Source organism: Telopea speciosissima, chromosome 4 (assembly GCF_018873765.1).
Source record: "Telopea speciosissima isolate NSW1024214 ecotype Mountain lineage chromosome 4, Tspe_v1, whole genome shotgun sequence".
Taxonomy (NCBI): Eukaryota; Viridiplantae; Streptophyta; class Magnoliopsida; order Proteales; family Proteaceae; genus Telopea; species Telopea speciosissima.
In genome coordinates this window covers 5,920,226-5,939,719 of record NC_057919.1, presented here as the reverse complement: position 1 = coordinate 5,939,719, position 19,494 = coordinate 5,920,226, and the positions used below count along the sequence as shown (strand labels likewise).

Here is a 19,494-nt window from a genome sequence, read left to right as displayed (position 1 = left end):
AGTTAGGGTTATAACAACTGTACCAAGCAACCCATGTGCACGGTTAGAGTCATCACATGGTTAGCTGGAAAACTATCTCTTGTAATATAAATATGTGTAACTTGTTACATATCTAATTAATGAAAATGAGGAATTCTTCACAAAGATCCATGTAGCACACCCTATTTAGCTGAGATTCTCCTTACTTCTTGTTGTGTCTCTTTCCTCTTACTTTTATCTTTCACTTTCTTTTGCTTCCCTCTTTTTCCATCTTTTCATTTCCTTATTTTGTCTAGTTCTCAATTTTGAGTATTTTATTTATTTGAATCCATGTAGCCGACCTCATTACATTGGAATAAGGCTGAGGTTGAGGTTGTGGTGGTTGTTGTTGTTGTATTACTAGTGGGACAGAAAGAAGAGGGAGTAAAGGGCCGTGGATTCATGTGGGCTCTTTCATCATCAGAAGAAAGAATTTTTTTTTTTGGGGTAAGAATCAGAAGAAAGAAATTGCATCATTCAATATAGGATAACTTATTGAAAAATATGACTGATGAACATAATTTTGCTTCTTCCCTCTCGCTGTCTCACACTCCAACAAACCAAGAAAATAAAGGGAAAAACAGAGTGGGGATTTGCAGAGGACCGGAGTAATGTCTAATGTAATAGGACCTAGGCCGCCATGGTCAAGTACCTGTACCCGAAGAAGCCACCGGCGACAATGAGCGGAACAAAGAACTCGATGAAGCTCTTAAATTTGGGCAACCCATCTTCTTTGATCACGAATGCTGACATCTCTTTCCCCTTGCTTTCTTTGTAAGAAGTAGCAGCAGCAGCAGAAGCGTTTTCTCCTTGTACCTTGTATCCTTGGAGGACGCCCACCTGGTACTTGACCAGCATGTTCTGAGCAGCCTTGCTGTGGCCTATATCCTCGAATTCTTTCGTAGCATCCTTTCCTGCTGCCTCTATCAGTACCTCCTCCCCTCCCGGATGTTCATCCAGGAACTTCGTCACGTCTAACACCTGTAATTCACACACCCAATAAGAAATCATTTCAGGGAGTCAGTGACAGATACAGAGAGAGACAGGGGAAGAGAGAGAGAGAGAGAGAGAGATGGGATACCCTGCCATTGATGACGAACCAGCAATCTTTCTTCGATTTGTGCTGGGCGACCTGTGAGAGGGTGAAGACCCGTCGTTCTGCCATTGTATTGTGTAAATTAAATTGGCTCCGAGACTTGGAGTGCAGAAGCAAAGCAGGGACGTGTGTCGGGTACAGCAGCAGAGAGAAATGGGGAATTTGTAGGGAGTGGAAGGGTGGATATAAGTGAGACTTGAGAGTGGTGGCGACGGTTAGCTCGATATCCACGATCTGACCTAACCACTTTTCAATTCTTAATCCGAAAATAGTCAAGTGAAAGGGAAAACAAACAGAAACAAGAAAGAAAATTATAAAATTTGTTTCTCTGGTTAGGTAAAAAGCTTGGAAGACCACAGACCCAACTACGCTTCCAGCTTTCCAAGTATATCTGACTGTCTTAGTGTGTAGACCGGTAAGAATTAAGATATAAGAGTGGAGGTGACGGGAGAGGATCTTTATCGCCCCCAGTACTGGGGGCATCCTGTGCGTATCGTGCGGCTGGGCATCACCCATGTGTGCACGGTGGGGTCCATTATGCACACATGGGTGATGCCCAGCCACACGATGCGCACTGGACCGCCCCCAGTAGTGGGGGCGATAATTTTCAGAGGTGACGAGGTAGTTGAGAGTTGGGATCTTGGTTTCAACAATTGGGAATCGGATCGGTGAGTCGACATTGATCTCGGTTTCCACTGATCCTAGTTTAATGCTTGAATTTGATCAGCTTGATTCATTCCTAGTCAGTTCTTCATCTTCCAACTTGAATCTAACTGATTTTTAAGGCAGATTTACTATCTCAAAGCTGATCCTATTTTTAATTCCAAATAGCTTAGAATCGGCTGGATCGGATCGATTCAGACTGATTCCAATCCAATCCAGATCAGAATCGTATCAGAATCAACTCTGGCCAATTCAAACTTGATTCTGTTGACAATGGAGCTACACGTAGAAACCATAGAGAGCGAGCGAGTCTGCTGAGCTCCAAAATCACAAACCATTGTGAGTTGCTTTGGAACACCTTTCCTTACGTGAAGGTTTCAAATTGATTTGGTGATAACACGTGTCCTTTTTTGCTTCCATAAATATTCCTTCATGCTTCTTACCAATATATATATATATATATATTTATATCCCTTCATGTTGCCATTAATCGTGTTAACATGGGTATTTTATGAAAGAAAAAAAAATGAGAAACATGTCGTCATGAAAATCGTACTCGTGATGATGTGATCTTGACTAGTGAGGTGCAAGGATAAGGGAGTTACAAAAAAGAAAATAAAAATCGATATTTAATAGAAATAGATTTTGCAGTTTAAAGAAAAAAAAATATTTGGTAACAAGTTTAATAAAATTGGTGCATGCATCTTTTGTCACCAAAATGGTGAAATGAGAAGTAGTAACATTCCTTTGATTGCCCATTGTCTTATTCCCCAAAATTATTTAATATAGAAGTAAGAAAGAGTTATTCGACATTAAATCATTAGTAAAAGCTGCATATTTTTTATGTAAGTGAAGAAACATGATTTACCCTTAGTGGAAAAAAAACCGTATTATACTGAAAGGACAAAAACGTAAAGCTATGATTTTTTTTTCTTCCACACCAACCTTGGTTAAAACAATATTTTCCCAAAAAATACATGCAAGAGGTGGTCAATTGTGAAATATGAAATGTTTGGTATTAGATTATAATTATTGTATAGAATGAGCAGTTTCAAAATCTTATCGAGATAAAAAATGCATTTTTCCTCTCAATTATTTGAAACCAAAATTCAATATTCGAGCATATTTATGTATTGTTGCATTTATGAAATCCAAAGTATTTTTAGTTTCAAATTTTTTTAATGAAATTTATAACTAACACCTTCGTGGATAAGTTTTGAATTCTCTCCCCTAGTTTGTAACAAAAACTTATTATATTAATCTTATGTTGCTAGAGAGTGGAACATAAGAAAAACAATACGGAACACTACACCATACCCAATAGTTTGTAACAAAAAAATGATTTTGGGTGTACTCTGCTCCCACCGACCAGAAAATCTTTTGCTCAAAACAATTGCTAAAATCAGATGAGAAAATGGCTAAACCGCACTGATTGGATTTGGTATAGGAAAATGCTATGTTGATGTTATATCACATGTTCGGTTTTCTTCACCTCCCCGGGCTTAAAATGAGCTATACACTGTCGGTTGACGGTGCCAGCTGATCTCTATCGATCGGGCTACAACCAAACACCGGTATCGACCCTTTCCATAATCTCAAGTTTGCACAACTACGTGAGAGAGAGTGTCGCTGCAAACTTTGAGATTTTGACAGGTACCCCTCAACGGCTTAGAGGGCCTATATGCATAACCTAGGGTGTTCCCAACGAGTCCAGCTCACGTTCACATACGTGAGTGTACGAGAACGGTTCACAGCCGTCAAGATGGAATCCACCCCACGGCTGTGAGCCGTTCTTGTACGCTCACGTACGTGAACGTGAGCACAACTCGTTTCCAACGACCCTAGTAATGTTCTTAATCCAAAATCTTTGGGGTTGCCACAATCTCAAAAGATTCAATTGATTTTAACTAACTTGACAAGTTGACGGCGTAGATAACTTTGCATGTCGGCCCTGGTCAGTTCATTTTAACTGACTTGGGCTGACTTATGGGGTTTGGGCTTGGTCCAAGTCTAGTCTTGGGCCAAGGCTAAGCCTTGTTTTGGATTCAGGCCAAAATTGAAAAGTCCATTTTCCATCATTTGTTTAAAACTCAATTTTGACGATTTGCTTAGTTCATTTTAAGAATTCAAAACATCATTGGATCACGAAGAACCTTCAGGGTCTTAAAAACGGGTCCCAGGACCTCTCGGACCTACTTGTTCATCACCGCCTAACCAACTATTGGGGTAGAAAACATAAGCTACCGTCGGACTCGGTCGGGCCTACTACCATGGGCTTGGGATTACACCCATACGGGCCTACCTCTGCACATGCTTGGGATTACACCCGTAATGGAAATGACCAAAGCAACTTTGGAGCAGGAAACCATTCAACGAATTATTATAGTTTGGAGCATTGGGGGCGTTGTGGGCCTCCCACTAAGCGGGTTGGGCCAGATTTTGTACAGTGGGCCATACTTCGCTCTATGATTATTCGATATTTTGCAAATATTGGAACCAGTCCTGGTTCATATGCACTCAAGCTTTTCCAGTGGCCCTTTTTCCCTATTGGGATTGAGAAATTGCCATTCCACCTGGGGCCGGGATAAACCAGAGATGGGTTGTCCTATATGTTTTTCTAGGGTTTTCAAAGTAGGGCTCCTTGTGTCCTCGTCAGGTAGCAGGGACATGGTCCCTGGTCCAGTGGTCCTGGGACTGGGCTGTAGACCGTGACGGGCTTGTATTTTGGGTTGGATTTAAACATATCTGTAATGCAATTTCAGAGGACAAAAAGGGTAAAAGAAAAAGAGTAGAGGACGGCATTAACCGTAGAGACTCTTACCCCATCGGCTACCCTTTGGATTTCCTTCCTTCCTCCGAGACTTCTTCCTCAATTTGACTGCATCTCTCTTTCTCACCCCCGCGCCTGTCCCTCAATTGAAGCAGTAAGAGCAAGAGAAGAGGAAAGGCGGGAAAGCGGAACAATAACGGAGGGTATCTAATTTATGCGGTTCGAGCAGCTCTGCTCTCATGGGGTCTACCATTTCTGAGAGGGTTGAGCTTGCCAAGCTCTGCAGCTCTCGGGACTGGTCAAAGGCTATTCGCATTCTCGATTCTCTCCTTTCTCAATCATGTGCCATTCAAGACTTCTGGTTAGTGTTCTTCCTTTGCTATCTCGCACGCATTACGTAATCATGGATAAAAGCAATTACGAGTTTGTTTTTATTTTTTTAATTTTTTCCTTTTTCTGTCAAAGCAATCGAGCCTTCTGCTACAGCCAACTTGAGCTGCACAAGCACGTGATCAAGGACTGCGACAAGGCACTTCAACTCGACCCCAAACTTCTTCAAGCATATATCCTCAAGGGTCTGTTCGAAGGAATCATGGACTTTCGGGTTCCAATCCCCCTCTGAATTTAATTTATCCAATTACATTTTTCATTTCCTAATTTGTTATTCTGTTTCTGTTTCTTCTGGTAAATTTTTTTTGTAGGCCCAGTAGGATCTTTAATTGGGATTGCAAGAATATGAATCCCCTGCTATTTTTTTCTGCCTGAAATATTCCGTGTTCTTGAGCAGTAGAGCACAAAACTGATCACAATAAATGAAATAAAATGCAAATTAGAAACCACCGTTAGCCACAAAACGCGTAAAGTTTATCTAGTCTGGCTTTATACCATATGTCATACGAGTTTAAGCAGAACTAGAGGGGTTCAAGCTCCTTAGCACTCATCCAAAATCTGAGATAGAACCAGAGGGGTTCAAACTTCTAAGCACTCATCCAAAACCTGGTACCCTAAACCTTATACACCCATACCTCTGTGGCTTTGTCTCATAAAACCCTAGCAAAACACTACTCTCTTGCACTCTTTTAAAACCCAAGAGAGAGAACTCAGTCTCACTCTATTGTTACAACTGGAGAATATATGTCGTTCTTAGTAGCACATGAGTGTTATAACCCTATAGTGTCTGTTGTTTCCTAGTTCTAAAAGGACACAGATAAAAAGGTTAGAAGGGTCCTTTAATGGTGGTGTCAAGAGGAGCCACCTACCCAGGCCTAATCTGATTCAACATATGAAATGTAGGGTACAGAGACTGCTCAAACCGCCTAAACAAGTTGCCTAACTTTGTAAAGTTAGAGAAGTCTTGTTGCGCATGTTTCTCAAGTGACAGCCATACTCTTCCTCGATTCTTATATCAAAGATTAGCTGTCTTTAATGATCCAGAAGTAAGCAGTCTGCTTGATTATTTATGGGTCATTGCAAGTAGTGGTAAAATGTTTGGGTTGCCAGGGTAAATGCCTGGGTTCGAGTTTTTAGGGCAGCCACTTTGTGCAACAGTGCCAAAGGTTATAACCGACTCCAAACTCACCCCTGCCAAAACCTGGCATAGGCAAGGCCAGCACTGGGTAACGACCCTTTGAGCAGTCTGGTTGACTATTTGGATTACTAGCCAATAGACACATGTGGTTTTTTTGCTTTATATGAACTTTTTTGAATACCCTTACCCCCATTTCCGACAGAAAAAGTAAATGGAACAAAAAGGGCATAAGGGGTGTATGCCAACAATGAATTATTTATATTATTTGTGGGATCTGCTTGTTTAACAAATATGGTTGCTATTGGAGTAGATTGAGAATTTTCCTATTTGGTATAGACCTCATACTAGTTACGTAGTGGCTAATGCTGTGGGTTTTAGTCTGTGGTACTTCATTTCCCTACCAAAAAGAATCATTTTATTTTTCTTGTGAAGTTCATTTATCTGAAGATGCAACCACCTCATCTATTTGCTTGTTATTATCCATCGAGCCCCTCAGTCACCATATATTGTTTCATTGTGGCGTATCTAACTAGATTAAAGAGATTTATTAGTTAAACATTTGCCAATAATCAAAATAGAGTAATTAACTAAACAAAGTAATCAACTAAAAGCTAAAGTACACACTGTAAAATAGTATGAAAGATTAAGTCATGTGATCAAAGAAGCTATTAAAAAGCTTCTGGAATAACACTTCAAGGAGTCCCTGGTGGTTGATTGTTCAGGCATCAGAGACCCATAAAATAGGTCAAAGAGCAGCCCATTTATCATTGCTGAGAGGGCTCTTGCTAGGGACCTTCAACGAGACTTAGGTGAGGACTGTTAGGAGTTAGGACTGTGTTTTCTCTACTTATTGTTTGCAAAATCCCATTCTCTGTTTTTGGATGATCTCCTAGTATATTTCATGGAAAACTCAATTGGAGGTCAAAAGTTAAACACAAGAAATTGGGCCCGTCCAAGCTGCCATATGGCAAATATTTGAGCCGTCAAGAGAGTTATCTATTGCTTGTTGTCAAGGGAGCCCCTATGCTAATTTTTAGGTCGTGTGTTTTTGAAATGTTAATATTTAGTACCCGAGTTAAACCAAATCTAACTTTCTGCCTTGGTTCATTTTTTTTGACTACATTTCAAATTGGCAAACACATTAAACTTGTATTTAGTTGTCCGATTTTGGTGGTGGGGAATGCCTAACAAAATTTTTGCATCCCCGTACTATGGAATGTGCAATACAGGTTTGGATGATTACAAACAATGAGGTTTATGGTTACCTCAAAATCCACAAGTGCAGGTTCTCCGAAGGAGTGCAGCACTTGCAAGTGGTGATTTGTTTTCACCTTAATTCTAATTGTCACTTTATGATCCAGGTCGTGCCTTATCAGCTTTGGGAAGGAAGGATGAGGCTCTTCTCATTTGGGAGCAAGGTTATGAATGTGCTGTTCATCAATCTGCAGAATTGAACCAATTGCTGGAGCTGGAAGAGCTACTGGCTTGTGCGAAAAAGAATAAAACTAATGTTTCTGAAGACCAAGCTCTGAAAGACTCAGGCCCAACCTTGTCAGTTTCTGATTCAGGGTGTGAAACTCGTAAATCAAGTGATACATCTGAAATAGACAGCACAATTTATATATCTGAAATAGACAGTAAATCAAGTGATGCATGCGAAATAGATGGAAAATCAAGTGATGCATCCGAAACACACAGTAAATCAAGTGCTAAATCTGAAACACACAGTAAATCAAGTGATGCGTCTGAAATACATTCTGAATCAAGAGAAATATCTGAAATACATAGCAAATTGGGTGATGAATCCAAGAGGTATCATAAACTTTTCACTACAGGTATTTCAAAGAACAAATCTTTCAGCTTGGATCTTCGATTAGCGAGAGGAATAGCACAGGTATATGTCAATCCTATTGCTTGGTAAATTAGGATGGGAACTCTTTCTTTTTGTCTTGCTTAGAAGTTTCGAGTTCTACTGTTGATCAATGTGTTAGATGTTTTTTTTTTTGAACGTGAGCTGAAGACTGAAACTCCATAAAAAGGAGCAGTATTTTTACTGCTACTTTAGGACTTGTTTTACTCTCTTTTTTCAATTGCCATTTTTGTTTTCAAAATCCTTTTGTTGTTGGTGACCTGTGACATTTAATAATTTCTCTATCCCTAATTACTTGGGTTCTTAATATGTGTGATTTCCCTGCCTAGTATTGGCTTTCTACGACTAAGCTATCTGGTCACATGAAGAGGTGCTCTGCTGTCAATGGAGTCAAAGTGGATGACTCCAAAATTATCATCTTTCTCGTGTGTACAGTATAGTTTTATGATTGGAAAACCATGGTTCAAGAACTCAGTTTCGGTACTGGTTTCGCCGAGCCAAAAAACCGAGTTGGGCCGAGTTCTCGGTGAGTTGGTGCATTTTTTTTTAAAACTCGAAGGCTGGTTTCGGTGGGTTTTAGACCTAGTTTGGACCTTAAACTTGGTACTCAGCCTATTTTAGGCCATTTAAACAAAATGACACTATCAGATTTTTTAAGTCCAAATAGGAGTTTCACTTCGAACCCTAGGTTGGTAGGCGACGACGTACTAAAATACCATACTCTACACATAATTTAGTAATAGAAAGCAATCAAAGCATTCAATTAATGTAAAACAACTTACATAAGCATTAGAAATGTAAAGTAGAGTATTTTACATCAATTTTAACATATATGATACCTCTATCCTTCCAAGCCATGTTTCCGAAGCCAATAAGGCTCAGACTGTGCCACATGGGATTCCCATGTCAAAGTGTTGCTGAAGAAATGCATCTAGTCTACCACACAGCCTAGATAAGTGTTGTCATCAGCTATCCGAAGGTACCCTATCCTAGGGTATAGAAGAGGTGGTTGCGATGAGAATAATGGGGTCGATTCAATGCCACTGCCATCAGGCATGTATGGCTGGGTTGGGACTTTGTATAGGTCGTCAACAAATCCTGACCCAGTGCTCCGAATGTCGAAGTCATGGCCATAGTGAGGATTTGTAACAAATCTTACAAGTTTGATGCAAGTAGGATGCTAATTGACGTCTCCGACAAATTTTCCGTCGAAATAAGGTGGCAAAAGCTGAAAAATCAGCTCACCACTGGTTTCCCTATCGAGATCTCGACTGTCTCGGTCAAGATCTTTCCCCTTTTAAACATGGGTTTGGTCCACATCTCGGTCGAACCGAGATCTTGACTGAGTCCGTGTAACTTTGTATTTCGCCTCCCATCTTGACTCGCTAATTGAAAAAAAAACAAGTTTTAAGCGAGATCGCCGAGATCTCGCCAAGTTCTTGAATCATGTGGAAAACAATAGTCAGAAAGTGCTAGTTGTCCTCTCTACTGACATGCAAATGCATGTATGTAGCAAATTACCTTGGAGCCTTAGGTTTAGGTGCTGGATGAATTAGGTGAATTTTTACTCTTTTGGGGAAATTTTACTGGTTTAGCCCCTAAATTGGGTAGATACTGGAGTATATTATGGTTGCCCCAACTTCTCAATTCAAGATTTTTGGACTATTTCAGGGTTTCAGCCTTTTATATGGCCCTTTGCCCACTATTTAGCTCATAGAATTGAACAAAAGAATGAGTTTATCAGTTTATTTAAAGCAGTAAAAAAATCTATTATTGTGTACTGGCCTAGTATTCATTATACTTTTTATGATGGTTGGTTGGCTTCTGATGTTCTGCTTCTTCTAATGACTTTGGCAGTTTTGCGTATCTTTCGCCCCAGCATGGAATTATTAGAAATTCTAGAAGCTTCATGATTCATATTTTTTTCATATTTCTTGGTTTTTTTTAACCATCAAGAACTCTAGTTGAAAGGTAAAAATAAAACAAAAGAGGCCATCACATGCTATGCTACACGGGAAGATCCCAAATATACATCTTGGCCTCTGTAACTCATGTTTCACTAGGTTGTTCATGATGGGGTTGCTGATCAAGGAATCCAATGAAATGATTTGCTCGAACTGCGCTGATTATCTGGAATAATATCCAAAGTCCTTGGTGAACCAATGGATAACACTTGCTGAATCACCTCCAACCAGGTGCCAGATCCTGGAAGTAAGAGGTTTTCTGATGCTAAATGGGCACCATGATGTCGGCTTGAGTAGAGAATCCTCCTCTCTAACTGGACCCAGTACAACTGGACTACATCTCAGGTGCAATCTCTGGATATCCCCCCAAACCCCAGAGGTACTTGGATCATGTCTTTTTTGGAAACTCAATTCCCCCATCAATAAAAGCGGTGAGCTTTCTCAATATTTTTTAATAGAAGGATCCACATAGATTTAATTGTGTGAGGCATTTAACAATATGGGATTGCCAGTGATTTTTGAACTCCACAATTCTTGTGAGTTCTCTTGAAATAAAGGCCCTCCCTTCCAACATAAGTAAGCATATTCATGCAAGCCATTCCAAATCGTAAAATATTTTCCAATCCTGTCCTTTTAAGGTCCTACACCAAAAGTGAGGAAACAATCTTCTGAACGGTTTTCCCCTCAAGTCCTAAGTAATAGAGAGGTAAGAGTTGATTATCTTAGATTGTTTGTGTGTGTGTTTTAGGCCTTTGGCAAAGAATTGCACCGTTAAATGTAAGAAAATGCTTCATATCTCTAGCCACCTTGCAATGAGCAACCAGATAATTTACATCCCTACATGTAATGCACCCGTTTGCCAATTGAAACCTGCCTTCAAAGTTCAAACTTCAAAGTTGACACGGCATCTGGGCGACCCAAGGCGTTGGAGGGGGCCTGGATGCAAGAGGGCACCAGCAAGGTGACCAAGGCATCTAAGGCGCCCACCTAGGCGACCAAGGTGCCTGGACGCCTTTACAACCATGCCTGCCTTCAACCAATGAAGCAAAGTTTTCACTGTATGGGATGGCATAATGGTTCTCTTAAAGTTAAAATATTTTATTTGACAATTGTTTGGCTTTGGTCTATTATTATTATCATTGTTGCGATCATTATTATTGATATTGTTATATCATTATTGTTCTTGTTGTAGACTTGTAGTTGTTGGTGGTGTTGTTACTATAATATTATTATTATATTATTTATATTGCTACTATTGTTATTAAGATTAATATTATTAGTTATTGTTATTATTAATATTGTGGCGATGGGTTCTTGTTTTTTTTCCAGGTCAACGAAGGGAAGTTTGCTTATGCTGTATCTATCTTTGACCAGGTCATACATTCTACTCATCATGGTTGTTTCTACCCCCTGCTTTTCCTTTCTCCTGGTGTTTCTTTTTCTTGCTCATAATAATCTTCATAATCAATTCACAGATATTGAAAGAAAATCCTACTTACCCTGAGGCACTGATAGGACGGGGAACAGCATATGCATTCCAAGGAGAACTTGATGCTGCTATTGCTGACTTTACAAAGGTATATGTAATTATGAATTTCAATGTTCAGTAGTTGTGCAAATATATTCTGATATTGACTCATAACTGGGTGTTACTTATTTTCTGTTCTAGGCTATCGAATTTGAATGTAACCCTTCGACTGGAGAGGCATGGAAGCGGCGGGGGCAGGCTCGAGCTGCCTTGGGAGAACCTGCAGAGGCAAGGCTTGCTTATTGTTCTCTTTGATCTTTAAGTGCAATAAATGCTGCTGCAATTTCCACTAAATATTTGAGGTGCATGTGTTGGTGTTCTCAGATGTTTGTGCTGAAACAATGCATGCTAAGCGTTATCAGCTTATGTTGTCTTTAAGGGGATAGAAAACTGGAATTCTCTATAGGGACCAGAATACTCTTGAATAGTCTTCCTTTTTTTGTCCTTGATGCTTTCTACTATTGGTCCTCCATTAAAAAAAGGTGCTTTTTTGATGACATTGTCTATAGGGTGAAACTAGATGCTTCTCTGTAACAGGACAGGATCATGTTGCCAGTTCTGATTGGCCTGTTTTACCAATGAAATAATTTAGTTATCTTGATTAGTGAAGTCCTGGCTGGATGCCACTTGTAGTGCCATTAACTGAAACCTATTACTTGTTAGACACTTCCTTTTGTAGATTTCTTGTGCCTGTACATTGCCCACATGTTATGTGTTATGTCTCTCACTTGTATGGACACAGCTCGACAGTCATTTGGATATCGCCCTGCGCCTTTTGCCCTTAAGTTAGTGGAACATGATCTTATTTGGATGTTTTCTGTACTTCCTTATCCCAATTTTCTTGTTGATTGTGTTCTTTGATTTGCTTTACTAACACTCATTACAATACGCTTTAATATATAGTGTTGTGCTTGCCCTTGGTTTACTACTATTGACTTGCCTTTTCACCTACAAAATATAATGCTATCTCAGCACATGGTCTAAGCATCAAACAGTCCCAAAATGAGGTGCCTTTCAATCTTGGCAGGGAACCTGGATTACTTATTTTTGAGATATGGAAATGCATGTCAATCATAGCTACATGAAGGCCACAACTCATTTCCTACTTTTGCAGATTCCGGGTAGGGTTGGACTTGGACTGGAGTCGGTCCTAACTTTTGGCATTTTCTTCACGAAGTGGCCGTCCTCAGCCTCAAATCTGTATCGTCATACTGGCAACCTGAGCTGATCAATTAAATATATAAAGGCATGTTCCCGTTTCTGGAGTTTGGGGGTTGCTGTGTCTACACCAGAAACTTGTATAAATGTCCATATCATAAGTATAAACTAGTAGTAGATGTAAAAAATAAATGAAAACTAAGAGAAGAAAAATGGTTGTATAGAAAGTGAGAGTCCAGAACTTAGGTCCCACAAAAATTACTTCTTTATTGCTAGTACTTTTGGGTTATTAATGCAGATAAAACATAGAATTGGGCTTATTTTAGTGGAAACAAGCTTTGGGTTGGGTTATTTATGTGTTGGGCCTTAAGTCCAATGGGTTTTCATTGTAGTAGGTCACTTAAATGGACCTAAATTATCGGTAGGAGGTAGTTATACGAGATTTACTTTATTAGGTTAGTTTGAGTTGTTTTGTTTCATGAAGTAATTGTTATTTCCTTGGTTGTTAAGGATTTGATAGAGTTTTTCCTGAATAGAACTCCTATTCCTACTTTGGATAGAGTTTTAATTATGTCGGACACCTATTCCAGTTAAGGTAGGGTTTTAATTATAAGGGACATATATTTATATTATGTATAGAGTTTCTATTTTTTTTTTTTCTTTTTAATTTCAAGTACACTTTCCTTTATGTACACTTGTAGTTTCTATGAATTGATGTAAGAGCCATAGGTCTCCATATGATTTTGCTATTGAATAAAATTGTCCAAGATGCCTAAGGTAAGCCGGTCCATGACCACTCCACCCCTTATATCCTTTGCCAGAAAGCTTTGTAATGTTAAAAGTGCCCTCAAAGCCTGGAATTTCCCTTATTTTGGGAACATCCCCCCCCTGGTTACTGACTATAGGGATAAGCTTACTGCTATTCAGTTGAGTCTTCAATTCAACATCCGTAACTCCCTCCTGGCCGAGGAGGAGAAATTGATCTCCTTGGTTGCTCAAGAGGAAAGTTTTTAAAGCAAAGTCCAGAGTGTAATGGTTGGAGCTTGGTGACTCCGATACTGCCTACTCTAACTGCACTATGAAGGCAAGAACCATTGTTAACTCCATCCCCTTACTAGTGGGTAGCGATGGCTCCACCTTATCCATTGTTGGAGATATTAAGATGGAGGTTGTTGACTACTTTATGCAGCTCTTTCGTCCCTCTACCACAACCTCCTTCAATCCCATCCCAGAGGGTCTGCTCAACAAATTCATTCCCAGCTCCCTGTTTGGTGCCCTCCAGGCTACCCTTTGAGGAAGAGATTTTGGCTTTTGTCTATTCTTACCCGAGCCAGATGGTTTCAGCATGGGCTTTTTCTTCTCTACTTGGGACATCATCAAAGAGAACCTCTGCAGTGTCAGATCGAAGGGATTAACCACCCCTTCCTTTGCTTCATCCCCAACTCCCAAGAAAGAAGGCACCTCCTCTATATCAGACTTCAGGCCTGTATCTCTGTGCAATCTCTTGTACGGGTTCATTGCCAAAATATTTGCCAACAGGCTCTAGTTGGCATTGACTTCGTAATCAGTGACAATCAATCGACCTTCATAGCTGGTAGAAGTATCAAGTATCTCAGACAACATCCTCCTCTGCAATGAGCTTGTTAGAGGTTTTGGTAGAAAATCTCACCCCCTGCTGCCCTATTGAAGATTGACATCCACATAGCCTTTGACTCTTTGAGATGGGATAATGTAATTCTAGATGGCTGAATTACCAACTAGAACCAATAACCAGGATCTGCTAAGGATAGGAGTAATCGGCTAGGTCAAATAAGTGGGATTTTGAAAATTAGGGTTAGGGTTAAATGGAATCTAAGGTTTGATGTTAGGGTTAGGTTAAGTTAGTGAAGGGAAGTCTTCCAATGAAGGTCCTGAGATGTTTTATGGAGGTTGAATATGTAAACAAAGATGGTTATGGAATTAGGGTTTGGATTTTGGGAAAGTGGAAGAAGAAGAGATCTAGGGTTTAGAGTTAGGGTTAAGGACAGGGGTTCAGGTCGAGTTCTCCTAGGGATATGAGGGCTGCTCGATCCAAGTTTGGTTGGATTCTGATGGCTGGAGACCTAGACAGAATTTAGGGTATGGGGAATGAAGTTCGAGTATGGGGAATGGTTAGGGTTGGGTTTAGAGGATTAAGAGAAGAAGGGTTTGGGGAGGGGGATATGAACGTACTTGCTAGCTTAGGGTTCTTGAACTTTGATGCAGAAAACCAGCAACTGAAATTCAAACTTCAAACTTTTGGCTATGGCAGAATTGAAACAACTTGAATGCTTGATTGCAGGAGAGGGAGGCAGTGAAGGCTATCTCAGCCTGGGTATCTCACCGTCACAGCCTATCTCAGGGCAGTGGTAATTGCAAAGCAAATTCTTATTCATTAAATCATGGGGGGGGGGGCTCTCAAGAGCTCTTACACATATATGGCCTTATGGCTGGACAGAATTCAAACTTGAACTATGACTCAAAACTTAACTAGGACTCATAACTGAACTAGGAATACTAACTAGGACTTCTAACTAGGATTCAAACTTGCACTAGGAATCCCAATTAGAATTACAATTCAAATAAAGACTGCCTAAAAAAATAACAACTCTTCAGCCCACGATTTTAACTGCTGGTGCAGGGATTCCCCTACACCTACCCGGTGGCTACTCATGCTGGTGTAGGGAAGAATCCCTGGTTTTAGACAGCCAATTTACATGATGGGACTTCATTGTTAATATTATGCTCAAGACGGCCTTCCATCCTGTCTTCGTCAACTATATCTACAACTGCATCTCATCTCCTTAGCTCTCTGTGCTTGTCAATGGTAGCCCAATCGGTTTCTTTGCCTCCACTGTTGGCATTCACCAAGGCTGCCCTTTCTCCCTTTTCATTTTAGCCCTTGCAGTCCTTTCCAAAAGCATCCAATCCAGCACAGACCAGTAGCTCATCACTCCCATACCTAAGTGTAAGGCCCTTAAGATCTCCCATCTTGCCTTTGCGGATGATCTCATGATCTTCTCCAAAGAAAATTACCTTTCGATTGATTCTATTATGTCCTGTTTACGCTTTTTGAAGGGTTTTCGGGCATGCAGCTCAATCTCTTGAAATCTCTCTTATTTTTAACCTGTGTCTTTGATGATGACAAGAGTCTCTTGCAAGAGAAGACCAAATTCTCCTTAGGCTGCCTCTTAGTTAACTATTTGGGCTTACCTTTGATCCCTGCCAGGTTGTCTGCTCACCACTGCACTCCCATTCTTGACCTCTTGCGCATGAGGCTGCAGCTTTGGAAGGGCAAGCTTCTCTCTTATGCTGGCCTCCTTGAGTTGATTAGATCTGTCCTCCAGTCCTCATAAATTCATTGGTTTGGTATTTTGTGGTTGCCCCAGTCCACCATTAAGGAGCTAGAACCCTTGTGTGTGCCTTGCTTTTGAAAGGTTCTGACTCCACCAGATTCCTCCATCCCATCAGTTGGGCTACCGTCTGTCTCTCAAAGATGAGGGGGCCTTAGCTTGCGATGAATCAAAGAGGTGAAACTGGTGAATAGTGCCGGTATTCTCAAGCTGATCTGGAAGATAGTGGCTAAGAAGAAAAGTATTTGGGTGGATTGGATTTACTCCGTGTTGCTTCGAAATGACTCTATTTGGACTGTGCCCTCTCCACTTGATGTCTCTTGCGTTTGGAAATAATCTTGAAGCTTCGTCCTCTTGCTTATGGGGCTGCTACCCCGTGGATTGATGATGGTGTCTCCACTAGTCTTTGGCTTTACCACTGGCATCCTTAGGGTGTTCTCCTCTACTCAGTCAGAGCTAGGTCCATTTCAGTTTGTGCTTTTGTAAGTAGTCCTTGGTTTGGCCGTTCTTAGGCCAGATTGCCAGCTGTTTGGGCTCCCCCTACCTCTTCCTCCTGTTGACCGCAGTTTGGAACGCTCTTCCTTCCATCACTAGAACCCATTGGTTCTGCAGATGTTGGTCTCCTTCTTCTATTGTCCTATTCAGTTCCAAGTCGGTGTGGGAGCTCATCAGGGCTCGTGGCCCTATATCTCCTTGGCGCAAGTTGGTTTGGTTCAAGTGCCATATTTCCCGCCACTGTTTCTCTGTTTGGCAGGCCTTCTCCAACTGCTTCCCAATGCACTCATTCCTCATTCTTCGGCATATCCCTCCCTCCCCATCCTGCTACTTTTGCTGGAATGCTCTTGAAGATGTCATCTCTTCTTTGTTTGTCCGTTCTCTTCTTCGGTTTGGAAAGGACTCCTGACTAAGTGTTGGCCTAGGAGAAGGATGATTTTTCCCATCTCGAGGGAATGGATTTGGGTGGACATGATTTTCACCGGCAAGACTATCTGCGATGTGGTGGGCAAGCTTGCCTTTGGGGCTGCCATCTGTCACATTTGGATGGATCGCAATCTCAGAAAATGGACACAGAGCTCTAGATCTTTCTAGCTGATTTGGGACTCTGTAGATTTTGATGTCCGTAACAAAGCCTTTATGGTCTCCTCTAGGTGTGGTGAAACCCCAAGGAACAGGCTAACTGTTGTCTCCTGAGGTGAGTGGTCTCCCTCTCTCCTTGCTTCAGCCCCCTCCCCCTTCCTGAGGTTTAGGCCTGGTTCTTCCTTGATTTGTCTCTCTTGTATAGTTTTTTCTGTTTCCGCAAGTTTTCTGGGCTTTCTTGTATCTCTATCTCCTTTTGGTAATGAATTGTTTATTCACCAAAAAAAAGGGGGGGGGGGCTTTTGCCGCCCCTATGTTCTGTGAGATTTAGAATGCTCTGTTGTGGGATGCAACAACCCTTGATGGGATGTTAGCCAAGTACCAGGTGGGATGCTTGGTTCATATCTTTCTTCTATTCTTCCATTCTTCTAGTCTATCTATCACTGATTCAAGTTAGTAATTTCTGGTTTTTGATCAGTTATTTTTCATGTTCTAGTTACTGGAAATTTCTGTTTCTCATTGTTTACACCTCAGCGAAGCGGTGGTAAGGCTGCGTACATTCTGACCCTCCCCAGGCCCCGCAGTGGCGGGAGCCTCGTGCAGTGGGTACACCCTTTATTGTTTGTATCTCAGTTTTCAAATCTGATTTCATATTTGGTGATCGGATAGTATTCTAAACACACTCATGGTTTCAAAATTTGATTTTCGTTTTGATTTCTTAAAGCCCTACTTCAAGTGGGATTCTTCTATAGTCCTATTGGCAATAAGATTAGTCCATAACTTCAGATCTTACTATTTGATTTCAATCAAATTTTGAGGAGTTATTCTCAACCATTAAAGTGACATCCGACTAGAAAAGTTCCTATTTTGATACTGTTTTGATCATTCAAATTCAGTTCTGCATTACTATCCTATGTATTACAATATTTCCAAGATACACAAAGACAAATCAAAGGTCCAAAATGGAGGATCAAGCCACATGCTATGGTGGTGATCATGTTTCTGCATTAGAGTCATTATAGTTGTATGGTGATGGACGATACAATAATCCTTTTCAAAACGCACATCCTGAAGAGAAGGGAGGTCATTTATTTAGTGTTTGTGATTTATGGATGTACTCCCATGATTTGTGTTATTCTAATTTGCAAACTGTGGCCTTTGAGCCTTTCTATTCATTTAACATTGTCATACGATGTATAAATTATGTATAGCACGGAAGCCTTTTACTTTTGTCTACTTTTAATTAACGAGTTTTGATTTATTAAAAAATGGTGTATTAAATATTCCATTAATTCCAGGCCATTGAAGACTTCACCAAAGCATTAGAGTTTGAGCCAAACTCATCAGATACCTTGCATCAAAGGGGTAAGGTTCTCAAGCTCAGCTTTCCCTGCAGCCTTACTAGTACTGTATTCTTGCTGTAATAAATTATTTTGTCATTATAATTATTGTTCTTATTTTTCGGTGACGTCATAATCATTATTACTACTATCATCTAGAACCTTCATGCCATAATTAGAAATAGATAAATAGATGTCTGAGTAGTTTTCAATAACATGGATAAAGGATTTTAAACCTTTGTTATTATTATTTCAGTTCTATGTAATATTCCTCTTGCAAAATTTATCTTGTACATACTGTAGCATTAAAACCTTGGCTACCCCATTATGCCATTGAGTAACATGTAACATGTTTGTTCCATCCTACATCTATTAAAGTCTAAGCTAAACTGTTATTATTGGAAAAAACTAATAATACATTTTCATTTGTATTTACTTCGTACATGGGGGTTCCACTCTAGAGGCGTACAAGTGATAAATGGTGCCAAAGTTTTATGCAGGAATGCTTAATTTCAAGCTTAAGGATTATAATGCTGCTGTTGAAGATCTGTCTTCATGTGTGAAGCTTGATAAGGATAACAAATCTGCATTCACAGACTTAGTGGGTATCTACTTCTTAAAAGCTGACTTCTGCAAGGGCTGAAAATGTTAATTGATAATGATTCATGCACTTCTCTAAAATGCTTATTTATATTGATCGAGAAAATTTTATTCTAATATAGGGTTTGGCTCTAGCTTCAATTGGTGAGTACAGAAGGGCTGAGGAGGCACATTTGAAATCAATACAGCTTGATCAAAATTTTCTTGAGGGATGGGCCAATTTAGTACAGGTATCCATGTGAAATCACTTGCAGTTAGTTTTTTATTATATATATATATATATACAATCTATGAAAATAAGAAACTGAGTGCATACTCTTTTGCTTGTTTCTTGTGGCCTAACTTTTGACCCATATGGATTTGTTGCAATGTTATTAAAGGATTCCCAGTGTTCGTAGGTGGTACCCAAAAGCTGAGTATTAGATGTTTCTACAAGATGCCAAATGTTATGAATTTCTATTTGGATGTTCGATTTATGGTTGATGCAAGTTGTAATAGTAGGTTATTTTGC

General features: G+C 40.2%; 2 protein-coding genes across 2 annotated transcripts in view; one reads left to right on the top strand and one right to left on the bottom strand.

Annotated features, from left to right (window-relative positions):
• Window positions 1-491: 491 nt before the first annotated feature.
• On the bottom strand, window positions 492-1,227 carry LOC122660603 (cytochrome b5-like). The gene is made up of 2 exons (XM_043855982.1): window positions 1,100-1,227; window positions 492-999 (listed from the first exon to the last, which is right to left on the bottom strand). Exons 1-2 carry the CDS (start codon window positions 1,181-1,183, stop codon window positions 649-651), a joined length of 435 nt encoding a protein of 144 aa, XP_043711917.1. The 5' UTR covers window positions 1,184-1,227; the 3' UTR covers window positions 492-648.
• A 3,488-nt stretch (window positions 1,228-4,715) lies between these two features.
• Window positions 4,716-19,494, top strand: part of LOC122658355 (suppressor of RPS4-RLD 1-like) — a 55,611-nt gene continuing 40,832 nt past the window's right edge. Inside the window, exons 1-9 of the mRNA XM_043853276.1 lie at window positions 4,716-4,908; window positions 5,013-5,122; window positions 7,437-7,969; window positions 11,239-11,283; window positions 11,385-11,486; window positions 11,579-11,665; window positions 18,342-18,408; window positions 18,884-18,984; window positions 19,106-19,213. Coding sequence (XP_043709211.1) covers window positions 4,787-4,908; window positions 5,013-5,122; window positions 7,437-7,969; window positions 11,239-11,283; window positions 11,385-11,486; window positions 11,579-11,665; window positions 18,342-18,408; window positions 18,884-18,984; window positions 19,106-19,213 — 1,275 coding nt within the window. The 5' untranslated portion in view covers window positions 4,716-4,786. The remainder of the gene's footprint in view (window positions 4,909-5,012; window positions 5,123-7,436; window positions 7,970-11,238; window positions 11,284-11,384; window positions 11,487-11,578; window positions 11,666-18,341; window positions 18,409-18,883; window positions 18,985-19,105; window positions 19,214-19,494) is intronic.

What these genes read in the sequence shown, in the direction of transcription:
- LOC122660603 (XM_043855982.1), bottom strand. Translation starts at nt 1,183, where the DNA reads ATGGCAGAACGACGGGTCTTCACCCTCTCACAGGTCGCCCAGCACAAA. An exon ending in GGTTCGTCATCAATGGCAGG is followed by an intron (nt 1,000 to 1,099) that starts GTATCCCATCTC and finishes TGTGAATTACAG; the next exon opens with GTGTTAGACGTGACGAAGTT.